Source organism: Salvelinus sp. IW2-2015, linkage group LG7 (genome assembly GCF_002910315.2).
Source record: "Salvelinus sp. IW2-2015 linkage group LG7, ASM291031v2, whole genome shotgun sequence".
Lineage (NCBI taxonomy): Eukaryota > Metazoa > Chordata > Actinopteri > Salmoniformes > Salmonidae > Salvelinus > Salvelinus sp. IW2-2015.
In genome coordinates this window covers 20,990,690-21,002,341 of record NC_036847.1, presented here as the reverse complement: position 1 = coordinate 21,002,341, position 11,652 = coordinate 20,990,690, and the positions used below count along the sequence as shown (strand labels likewise).

At 44.0% G+C, this 11,652-nt stretch overlaps 1 protein-coding gene across 1 annotated transcript in view; it reads right to left on the bottom strand.

Moving 5' to 3' along the window:
• The window catches only part of LOC111966575 (disks large-associated protein 4), a 32,505-nt gene that overhangs the window by 2,937 nt on the left and 17,916 nt on the right, over positions 1-11,652 (bottom strand). Inside the window, exons 6-10 of the mRNA XM_070444523.1 lie at positions 5,649-6,091; positions 5,433-5,524; positions 1,519-1,961; positions 519-610; positions 49-192 (exon numbers count right to left, since the gene is read on the bottom strand). Of these exons, the coding sequence (XP_070300624.1) occupies positions 49-192; positions 519-610; positions 1,519-1,961; positions 5,433-5,524; positions 5,649-6,091 (1,214 nt within the window). The remainder of the gene's footprint in view (positions 1-48; positions 193-518; positions 611-1,518; positions 1,962-5,432; positions 5,525-5,648; positions 6,092-11,652) is intronic.

Here is an 11,652-nt window from a genome sequence, read left to right as displayed (position 1 = left end):
ATAAGTCATCAGGATCTATCAAGGTGATATGTGGTGTGAGTCCAATACCTTCTTCTCTGGCAGCTGCCAGTTGATGGCCTTGAGTTGCCAGAGCTCGTCAAACTTGACACTGATGTCCTCTACAGAGAGCTGCAGGAGGTCCCAGAACCCTGCCAGATCCTGGGCTGTGGGCCGAGGGTTGGCATTCACATTCTAACAGACAGGATGTGACAGGAAGGACAGTGCTAGTTGGCTTGTCTAGACACACTGACATTACAGAACATTATTCAGTCCTTTCCAGCCATGGCTCACTTTCAGGAAGTGAAACAGTGAAAATACAGATTTAACATCAATATTAGCCATCCGTTACAGAGATGGATGTGTGTTGCCTCATTGCTTAGAAGAAGTATGCCTCTATTTGGTATGTATGTATTTTGACACCAGGGGGAGCTCTAAACCAACTCAACCTGCTGAGACTGAAAAAAGTGCATTGAAATGTGCCAGGCTAAGAGGGCATTTGTAGGGTTAGTACTACTCACCAGGTTCTCATCACAGAGTCCTCTGAACTGCTGGAACTTCTGGGCTATGAGGAGCTGGGCACTGCCCACTGCACTACGGATCGTCCCCATCACTACACACAGAAAACAACAGCTAGTCAGCCATCACAACAACATGCAGGTTCTCTAAATGGGCACAGAGCGCAATATTTTTTAATGGCAATATAAAATGCCCTTAAAATTGTATGGTTATGTGGTATTTCTGACCTTTGTTCTTAATTACCATTGTCATTACAGCGTAGAATTTACTTTGCTGGTGACACACTTCCTCCATAGAATAAATTACTAACCCTTATTCCCCCAAAAGTTATAAAAATGACTTTTTATACACTTATTTCAGTATTAACATTTGCATGAGTAAAATCATACAATACAGGTCTGCTGAGGAATAACCTGATGTGGGAGTCAATCCTGTTCATTACACATTCAATAACTGCAATGCAGAGGTATATTATCCACCTGCCTGACAGAGGTATATTATCCACCTGCCTGACACAGAGGTATATTATCCACCTGCCTGACACAGAGGTATATGATCCGCCTGCCTGACACAGAGGTATATTATCCACCTGCCTGCCTGGGCCAGATCTTGGAGGATCAAAGAGTTTGTCTGCAGTAGTGCCATTAGACTGAAGGAGTTAATGAGCAGCGTTAGCCGTTAACTATTAGCATTAAATGAGCCTGTCCTGCCTTCTCCAATCTCCACAACAGACAGGAGCTGATATGGACTGTCTATTGTCTTAGGGCTTCAGGGATGAGGACATAATCTCAATACCAATTCCACATGTCATAGAACTGACAAGGTATTCACTGATAGGAGATTGTATCTCTGTCTAATGTATAGAGGTCTCCTGTTTAGAGTGAGTATGATAGACTGTGTCTTACTCTCCAAAAAACCTCTGTATGCCTATCAGAATGAGTATAGTCTATGGTCTTGTATACATTTAGCTGGTTAGTGTGAGTATGGTGTACTGTGTCTTACCCTCCTCTGAGATGTCCTTGTCTTTGGTCTCCTGCTCCATCTGTTGACACCAGCCCTCCATTCGTGCAGTCTCAGCCTGTAGTAGTTTGAGGAACCAGTTGCCGTCCCGGAGGCAGGTGGGCGTGCCGGGCTGGGCTGCATCTCCCTGGACACTGCCATTGCCGCTCTCCAAGCTGGGGTCTGGAGGGGGCAGGGAGGAGGGGTCCAGGGCCGGGTCCATTCTCTCTGGGAGGGAGGCAGACACTCTGGCCGGGACTGGGGCATATTTGGGAGGATGCCATGCCATCGCGCTGTCCTCACCGTTGGAGGCAGCGGGGGCGGGATCTACCGGCTGGCTGTTGCAGTTGGCTCTGTTGTTTTCTGAGGGATGGGCGTCTTGTTGAGAGTCCTGAGGCTCTGTCTCTGTGTTCTGTCTGGAGGCCATGCTGCTGGCCCGGCTGAGTCTGGACGGACACACACGGATTAGTATTGGTGCAGTTCAGAGATCATTTACTGTGGATGTAATAAGGTTGACCTTGGGGCCTGACGACCACAAATCACTGCCCCAATCTCTGACTACTGTGGTCCAGAGATTATTGGAACACACTTTATGTTAATACATAGACCAAGGACAGTTTGTATTCAGCCATTAGTGCTAGGTCAGACTTCCTCTCCCAACGACAGGCATACAGACAGCCATCATTATGAAGTGGAGTTTGACTGATAGATCAAGGACATGAGTGCTGAAAGCACATTGCCTTTCTCTTTGCCTCTGCAGTAAAAGCAGAGACGGCATGATGAGAGGGTGACTGAGTAAGCATGCAGGAAAGAGAGAAAGATGAATCGAGAGAGTGAGGGGGAGAGCGAGGACAAGATTACAGCGTTCAGTGATAGGGAGAACAGACGAAGTGGGCAATACAGTCCAAACAATGTGATTAGGGAGAATTACTCTGTACTAGGCTGTTTAAATGGCCAGTTCTTCACAGCACTCTGCCTCCTCCACTGTAGCCAAAACAAGAGAAAGGCCACCAATCAGACAGACCGAGAGAGAAAGACAGAGAGACGCTACACTAACACTGTACTGCTGCCAGCGCTAGCTCAGAGTGACTGCTGAGTGACCTTGGTAACTGCCTGGACCAAACAGGCTGGAGCCATGCCAGGGCAGGAGGGGAGGGACTAAGGGATGGAGGGAGGAAATAGGGATTACAGAGGGTGTGGATGGATGGATGAGTAATGGTTGAACACAGCAGGAGATGCACAAACACAAATGTGAAGCAGTTCAATTTAGAGATTGTGAAGTAAATGTAACTGAAAACATCAAGGTCTCCAATGTGAAAATGATAGGGATGTGCATCTTTCCCTTTCAAGATGATTCGATACGCATCTAGATACATGGGCTCCGATATGATACAGCAACGATACGTTTTAGTTTGAAACAATTCGGTTTGATTAGAGAACGAATCGATGCGTTTCGGTTCGATGCAATACGATCTGTTATATAAATAAATAAATTTTCCATCCAAAATTCAAATGTGCTGCTGATGGAGCTCATGAGCTGGATCTGTCCGAGCTGGATCTGTCCGAGCTGGATCTGTCCGAGCTGACTTGTGTGTGAGTGTTCGGGCTGTGACGATACCAGTATAGCAATATTCTTTCCATGGCAAAAATGAAAACACGAAGCGGCCCTTACTAGTCGGTCCTTTAAGAACCTGCTGTATGCAAAATATTGTGTGCTAAATCCTCTTCGTGTTTTGTTTCCTTGCCACAACAGTAACGAGTATCGCGATACTGGTAACATCCCGGCCCTAGTGTGTGTGCATAAAATTATGTATGTACTATGTAGGCACCTGATCTGAGCCATAATGGAGACTAAGCATCTACCACCCCACTACTATCAGATTGGGGGGCGCAATGTTGCCCATGTTTTCTCTCTCCCAACGTTGGTTCTGATATCACCAGCACCCACTAATTAACTTATAATTTCTGCAGATTATGTGTTTGAGTTAGTAATAGTACTGAGCGAATAGTGCCTTTGGGCTCCCGAGTGGTGCAGCGGTCTAAGGCACTGCATCTCAGTGCTAGAGGCGTCACTACAGACACCCTGGTTTGAATTCAGGCTGTATCACAACCAGACGTGATTGGGAGTCCCATAGGGCGGTGCACAACTGCCCCAGTGTCGTCCGGGTTTGGCCGGTGTAGGCTGTCAATATAAATAAGAATTTGTTCTTAACTGACTTGCCTGATTAAATAAAAAAATTAAAAAAATAAAGTTTAACCTTTTAAACATTGAGGTTGGTTTGGTTTCGGTTCAAATTTTCTTTTTTAAGTAATGGCAATCATTTGAGTTGAATGCTGTAACACAGAATAAAACAATTAATAAAAGTCCCATGATGGTAGTGATGTCCATTACTGCTTATCACTTATTAACCATCATTTATTCATATTACTTTAATACAATATTTCAATTGTTGTGTATATTACATTTGTTTATTTGATGACTATCATTTCATTCCAAGTCATCTCATCTCTACAGATCTGCTGCCTATTCTGTCTGACAAAATAACTATTTTGTAGTTCTTCAAAGTAAATAAGGCATACTTTTATGGACTGCTGAATACAACTATCAATCACTTAGATCATATATTTTCAGGAAGAGATACCTCATGAAGCAACAGCTGTTCTCTATATCCCCTCATGTTCATTCTTGTCTCTTCCGCAGTAGGCATAAAAGAAAGACCGGACAAGTAGACTACGCAATGGATTATGGTCATTGGAGTTAAAAAATAAAATGTAACCTGATCAAAATAAAATCTATCGTAAGCTCCGCTCAGCAGGTATAGCCAGATGATAGTTAGTTAGCTCACTAACAAGCTTGTGTCTGCAGAGTGGCACCAGATTTAAAATAAAAACACGTCTTGCCTTTTTGTAATTAATAAAGCCGATGTGAAACCTGATAACTACAGTATCCTTAGCATTAAAAAAGTTTATAAATTATTCTCCAATTAAAAATCTTCCCAACTTCTGAATCAGGCTTGTAAAGTCAGTAGACTATGCTTCGGAAGGGGGAGGGGCAGGTAACCCACACACACACACAGAGATTTTCAGCTGTCAGGCAGACACTGGAATACGTTTCTGAGTGAGAGAAGGCTTTTGCGCATGGGCACTTCGTTATTTTTTGTGGAACTGGGGGGAAAATGCCCAGTTCCCATGCTTTTAAAATTACAGTTTAGATCACTTTCGTTCGTGCTTCTGTTTATGGGAAAATGTCATTAAGTTCTCGTTTTCAGTTCTGTTCCCTGAGTCGTTTCCAACCCCAGGTCTCCAGTAGCTTATTTTAATTCGGGTAAAACAGTGCCTAGATAACAATAACCTAGCAAATTACACAGGTTGTCACGACTAATAAAGCCTAATACTGTATCATACAAGGCATTTTAGCATTTGAACGACGAAGGTGCCACGTAGATGTGCAATATCAGGAAAAGGTAGCCTACATCGCGTCGGTCAGCGGGTGAAACTGGGCACAGTGCGCAGTTTGACTAGACTACTGATATCGCCTGGGGTTGTTCAGCATGCAAAATGACTTGTAGATCAATGACTGTCAACGCAGTTACATGCAGTTTGACACTAACAGAGGACGCATCAGTTGTCACCAGAAATGTGAGGTATTTTCAGAAGGTAGAAAGGACGTAATATGAGCAAAACATTTTAGTGAACCAGCGATTCGTAATGTTTGAAATTGGGTTCTCTGACCGATACATGCTTTGCATGCTAAATTTGCATTGGTTTGGTGTCTGTGGACCGCTACACTTGCATCTTAAACATTTAGAAAATCATCCCTAGAAAATGATAAATGACTATTCCGCAAGTGGCTGTGAACAGCTGATTGAGTGATCAGCTGATTGAGATTATCTTGTGTTGATAAGGATTTGACTTACGGCCTGCCGTTCTCCACCTGCACTCCAATAGACTGGAACTTGGTCGAGGGGGGCGGTTGAACCTCTCTCTGGATTGGCTGAACGCAGTCCACCTATGAGTCAACCATTACAACGAATTAGTCAGTCATTCTAAGCATCCTCCCAACAGATTACAGTGCATCACAGACATTAAAGCTGAACTAACAGTCAATTTAGAAAATTGATTCCTGGGCTCACCTGGATGCCGATAGACGAGAGCTTCCTCTTTGTGGGAACAGGCTCTGGAAGGGTTAGGGACTGGTCTGGAGTGAGGCTGGGGCCTGGGTTTAGAGTGTCATTCTGGGGCTCAACCTGGGTGCCGGTACTTGTGGTGGTGCTGAATAAGGGAAGTGGGTGGGAGTCCCTTGGGGCAGGAACAGGGGCAGTGACGGGGGCTGGGGCCCGGGGTTGAGAGCCCTTGGCCAGGCTGCCTGTACGCAGGCTGCAGAGGCTATCGGAGGAGTTGCTGTGTCCTGATTGGCTGTTGGCCTCACTGCAGCGGTCCTGTTGGTCCAGGTATGTGTCCTGGGCTGACTCTGTGCTGCTCTGCACCGTCACAGAGATGTAGGGCTTGGAGGTGGTGCGCGGAGGGACCGGAGGTGGGCCCTTCTTACAGGAGCTGCTTACACACCTAGGGAGTGCTGGGAAAGAGGAAGGAAGAGCCATTAGATGAAACCTGAATCAGGACAAAGCAGGAAGTTCATTAAAGTAGTGCCAACCGAACCACCACAACAGCTAAATTGAGTTGTAAAAGAACAGGGCAGATCAAAGACAGCCTGCTCTAAAGCAACTTCAAAAATACAATAAAAACATACCCAATTTTCCTAAACATATTTTCCCATGCCTAACACACCTCCATGTTTCCTGTAAACCTGCTGTTTCAGTTCCATTGACGTCAGTCAGTCTGTCCCTATGGGAGTCCCTTACCTGCCTAGTAGTGCCTACTGCCTAACCTCCCAATCATCTTTCTCAAGGGACTATAAAGTGGGGAAAGTCAGACACATTCTGTGTCCAATGGAAATGCGCTATTCTTCATTATGGAAGTAACAGCAGGATAGTTTAGGGAACCATTGATCATTGACTCCTGATAAACTGCACAGATAGATTGATTGTGTTATTGAATGAAAAGCATGACTTTCTGCCATAGAAACCCTTGGTTTCAAAACTGTACAAAAAAAAAGTCCAAACTGTACAAAAAAAATCTGAAAAACGCTTTCAGTGTAAACTTAAGACTAAAACCAGATAAAGCATGTATAAAATATATTATATTAGAAAAATAATAATAAAGTCTGAGAACTAACAATCACCAAAACAAAAGCTAGACAGTCAGGGGAATATAAAATTCCCAAGACAATGAATTTACCCGTATTGATTTTGATATTCAGTTTCAGCAAAAGAACACAGCATTAGCCATGACAAAATGCATAGAACTTCAGGAAATTATCTTTAAAACTGCTAAATTCTCTCAGCTCCATGGCAGAATGTAGAATTTCTGGTAATTTGCTCTAGAACTGCAACATTTTCTATCAGCTCATGGCAAAATGTGAAAATGTGAATTGCACGGATTTAACTTTAAAACTGCAAAAATTTATCTTGGCTCAATGGAGAAATTCAGAGAATTGCAGGAAAGTTGTGGGGGGGCCTCTAGAATTCTCAAATTCAACTGTGCCGACCGTGCCCATTGCCACGCTCCCTGCCAAACCCACCACCTAAGCCACTTTTTGATCCAGAAAAACCCTGAATAAGCCTCATTTCCCCTGGAGATACCAATAACACACTGACAAACAATTATGACACTCCCCGGGCGGATCTTACTGCAAACATTTCCAAGAGGAGTCAAAGAGGGAATTACCAGCAAGAGAAATAATAGGTCTGACTCAAGAGCAGGGGATTTCACTCTAGCCTAGTGCTTGAGATGGACCTGGCCCCTGTTCTTGTCATCAGTGACTGATTGGAGGGTTACTGAGTGAAACAGAGAGGTAATTACCATAATACAACTCAAAAGAGAACCCATAAACTGGGTCAGGCAGGGCATATGCTGCTGCTAGATATAAAAATGCAAACTAAAGGAGAGGCTGGCCCTTTTGTAAGAAATAAGTTGCCATTTAAACTAGGGCTGGGAATTGCCAGGGTCCCGATAGTTATGTGCCGATACAATATGTATTGCGATTCAATATGTATTGTGATTTGATACTGTGATTTATACCACGATTTGATGTTCCAAACATATTGCTCACCATGTGTTCACTGAAGAGGGACAAGAGAGCCATGAGAACGAGTTGATTGGTCATGGAAATTAAAGTGCTGAAAACAAATTGGCTCCCTATTTAAAAGAAGATGGAGAACAAGCTGTGAAAGAAAAATACTGCCGTTTTGGTCAGGTTAAAAAAACTAGCGCAAATAAATATGCCGACATTGTTAAAACGATCGTCAAAAATAATTTCCCGATATGTAACCGTATCGATTCCCCCCCCCCCATCACTAATTTAAACAGCTGGCCGTGTGGCTGGGTGGGATCAACAGATCCTGGAAAGAGACAGGACTGATAGGTCTGCCTGGGAAAATGGGAGAGGAAAGAAAAATTACACTGGTCTCGTCCAGTTACAACATTCACAAAGTCACATGGGCGCCAAGTATACTCCCACACATGACTAAACACACAGTCACAGGCTGAATGAAAAACAAGTTTGTAGCACTATTACCGGAAACTGTAGGGAATAACCTACCAACTTTACTACAAGGACAGGGTTATTACATGGGTGTGTCTTGGTCCATTTCACAGTTGATTCACCAGTATAAAAAGGGCAATGCCTGGCCTATATAGGTTAATGTTAGTGTGACCAAACATCCTTCAAGATACTTTGTTTATAGCAACAGGGAAGTGTAGACATGAGATCTGTCATCAACAAATGACAGGCTGCTCCATTTCATTTAACATTCAAATGTCACCAACGCACACAAACAGGCCTGTGGAATCCAGTGGCCAGAGAGAAGCGCTGTCTCACACGTTGCTCTAACAGCAGCAACCGCCTCAGCTCTGGGCCTGGCGCCAGCCGAGGACAAAAGGACACCTCTATTCCCCGAGAACGGGACCCATTCCTCAAATGCCCAGCATAGACACACAAGAGTCCGACGAGTTAATTAATGTGGCGTGTTCGGTGTTGTCACGTTCTTCTTAGTACTACAAGCCTCTTGATCCCCATGTCTACGTGGCTGGTACGCATTCGCTAGTGTACCACACAAACATGTCTACACAGTCCAGACAGCCTACTCCCTCACCAAACAAATGACAGAGAAAAGGCCATAATCTGGCCATAATCCATCAGTAACACCAATGTTTGTTTTTAAGCACTAACGCTGTAGAACTACCTATTATTTATAATATTGGCAGAAAGGCTCTGTCCAGTCCTGCTGTGATTTGTATTACTGAACCATGCTTGCTCTGCCCTTCACCATGGGCTGACTGCCCAGAGGTGATTATGGGCTAGATTAACTAAGCTGTCTGGAACCTCTGCTCCTGTGGGGCAGTGCCAACCCTACTACCCACCCACTGGTCTCATAGACAGCATCAGATATCCAGGGCTGGCATCAGAAGGGACAAACATCCAAAAACACTGAGCACTTGGATATCTGATAACATGAGTATTGCTAGTGAATGAGTTTGTGAATCACACCTCCACTTTGCATTCAATGCAAAACCAGTCTGGCCTAGGATATGTTAATGCCATTGAGGCATGAGTGGATTACAGAACTGGACTTTGATCAGAAACAGTAGTTTTACAGTCTATTGTTGATTATAACTGATGGGGAGCAGTCCATGATGTACTGAAGAATGGCGCCAAAGGAGATGGCTGCCGTTTTACGATCCCCGTAACCAACTGTGATATTGTGCATGTTTTTCGCGTTATTTATAAGTTATTTTGTGTTAGTATGTTTCTGCCAGCGTGTTTTATGACCGAAAATAGTTTCTAGATATCAGAACAGCGATTACTCACCCCATACTGGAGGAATACTTTATCTTCAACGAGTCAGGCGGGAAGGAATTACTTCAGACGGCCGACAAAGCCCTCATCCCCGCCATTCGCAGGAGAAAGAGACGGCGGTATCGTTGACGAAGAGCCAGGTGCCTTGTAAGGATCCGTCGCCGAGTGGGTAATCTACCTTTACCATCAGTCCTATTAGCCAACGTGCCAATCAATCGCTAATAAAAAAAATTAATAAACACAAATTACAATCAGCTACAGTGGGGCAAAAAAGTATTTAGTCAGCCACCAATTGTGCAAGTTCTCCCACTTAAAAAGATGAGAGGCCTGTAATTTTCATCATAGGTACACTTCAACTATGACAGACAAAATGAGAAATAAAAATCCAGAAAATCACATTGTAGGATTTGTAATTAATTTATTTGCAAATTATGGTGGAAAATAAGTATTTGGTCAATAACAAAAGTTTCTCAATACTTTGTTATATACCCTTTGTTGGCAATGACAGAGGTCAAACGTTTTCTGTAAGTCTTCACAAGGTTCACACACCGTTGCTGGTATTTTGGCCCATTCCTCCATGCAGATCTCCTCTAGAGCAGTGATGTTTTGGGGCTGTTGCTGGGCAACACGGACTTTCAACTCCCTCCAAAGATTTTCTATGGGGTTGAGATCTGGAGACTGGCTAGGCCACTCCAGGACCTTGAAATGCTTCTTACGAAGCCACTCCGTTGCCCGGGCGGTGTGTTTGGGATCATTGTCATGCTGAAAGACCCAGCCACGTTTCATCTTCAATGCCCTTGCTGATGGAAGGAGGTTTTCACTCAAAATCTCACGATACATGGCCCCATTCATTCTTTCCTTTACACGTATCAGTCGTCCTGGTCCCTTTGCAGAAAAACAGCCCCAAAGCATGATGTTTCTACCCCCATGCTTCACAGTAGGTATGGTGTTTTTTGGATGCAACTCAGCATTCTTTGTCCTCCAAACACGACGAGTTGAGTTTTTACCAAAAAGTTATATTTTGGTTTCATCTGACCATATGACATTCTCCCAATCTTCTTCTGGATCATCCAAATGCTCTCTAGCAAACTTCAGATGGGCCTGGACATGTACTGGCTTAAGCAGGGGGACACGTCTGGCACTGCAGGATTTGAGTCCCTGGCGGCGTAGTGTGTTACTGATGGTAGGCTTTGTTACTTTGGTCCCAGCTCTCTGCAGGTCATTCACTAGGTCCCCCCGTGTGGTTCTGGGATTTCTGCTCACCGTTCTTGTGATCATTTTGACCCCACGGGGTGAGATCTTGCGTGGAGCCCCAGATCGAGGGAGATTATCAGTGGTCTTGTATGTCTTCCATTTCCTAATAATTGCTCCCACAGTTGATTTCTTCAAACCAAGCTGCTTACCTATTGCAGATTCAGTCTTCCCAGTCTGGTGCAGGTCTACAATTTTGTTTCTGGTGTCCTTTGACAGCTCTTTGGTCTTGGCCATAGTGGAGTTTGGAGTGTGACTGTTTGAGGTTGTGGACAGGTGTCTTTTATACTGATAACAAGTTCAAACAGGTGCCATTAATACAGGTAACGAGTGGAGGACAGAGGAGCCTCTTAAAGAAGAAGCCACCCGGACAGCTGATGAAATTGAGGAGTATTTGCGTCTTCAATAAGCCCCAAACATATTCTGATTGGCTGGGCACCTGCCTAATCATGCAAAATCCATAGATTGGGGACTAATGAATTGACTGATTTCCTTATATGACCAGTAACTCAGTGAAATTGTTGAATGTTGCGTTTATATTTTTGTTCAGTATAATTGCTCATTTGCTACGTGAGGCTTATTTGGTTGAATAGAAGTTTTGTAATGGTTAGGTTGTTACGAACGCAATAGGTGGACGCACAAGGCTTTTCGGCAAATAAAACCAAAAATGACTTTATCGGAGCTGTGCCCGTTGAGGACTCATGAATATAACCTGTTATAGCATGGACGTTGCCCATGAGGCCTTCCACCATTTTAAAATAGTCAACTGGGTGGGAATTCTTATGAGTTGGGAGCAATCAGCCAATGAAGAAAATGTACTACTTTTAAAAATGGAGATTGCCTCAATGGCACTGCCCATGCTGTCACAGACGCTATAATAGCACAGATACAAAGATGAGTCCTTTATCCATTCCTCTCGATGGCCTGTTGTTCACACGAGTATCTGCTCTCACATTGGCTAAAATGGT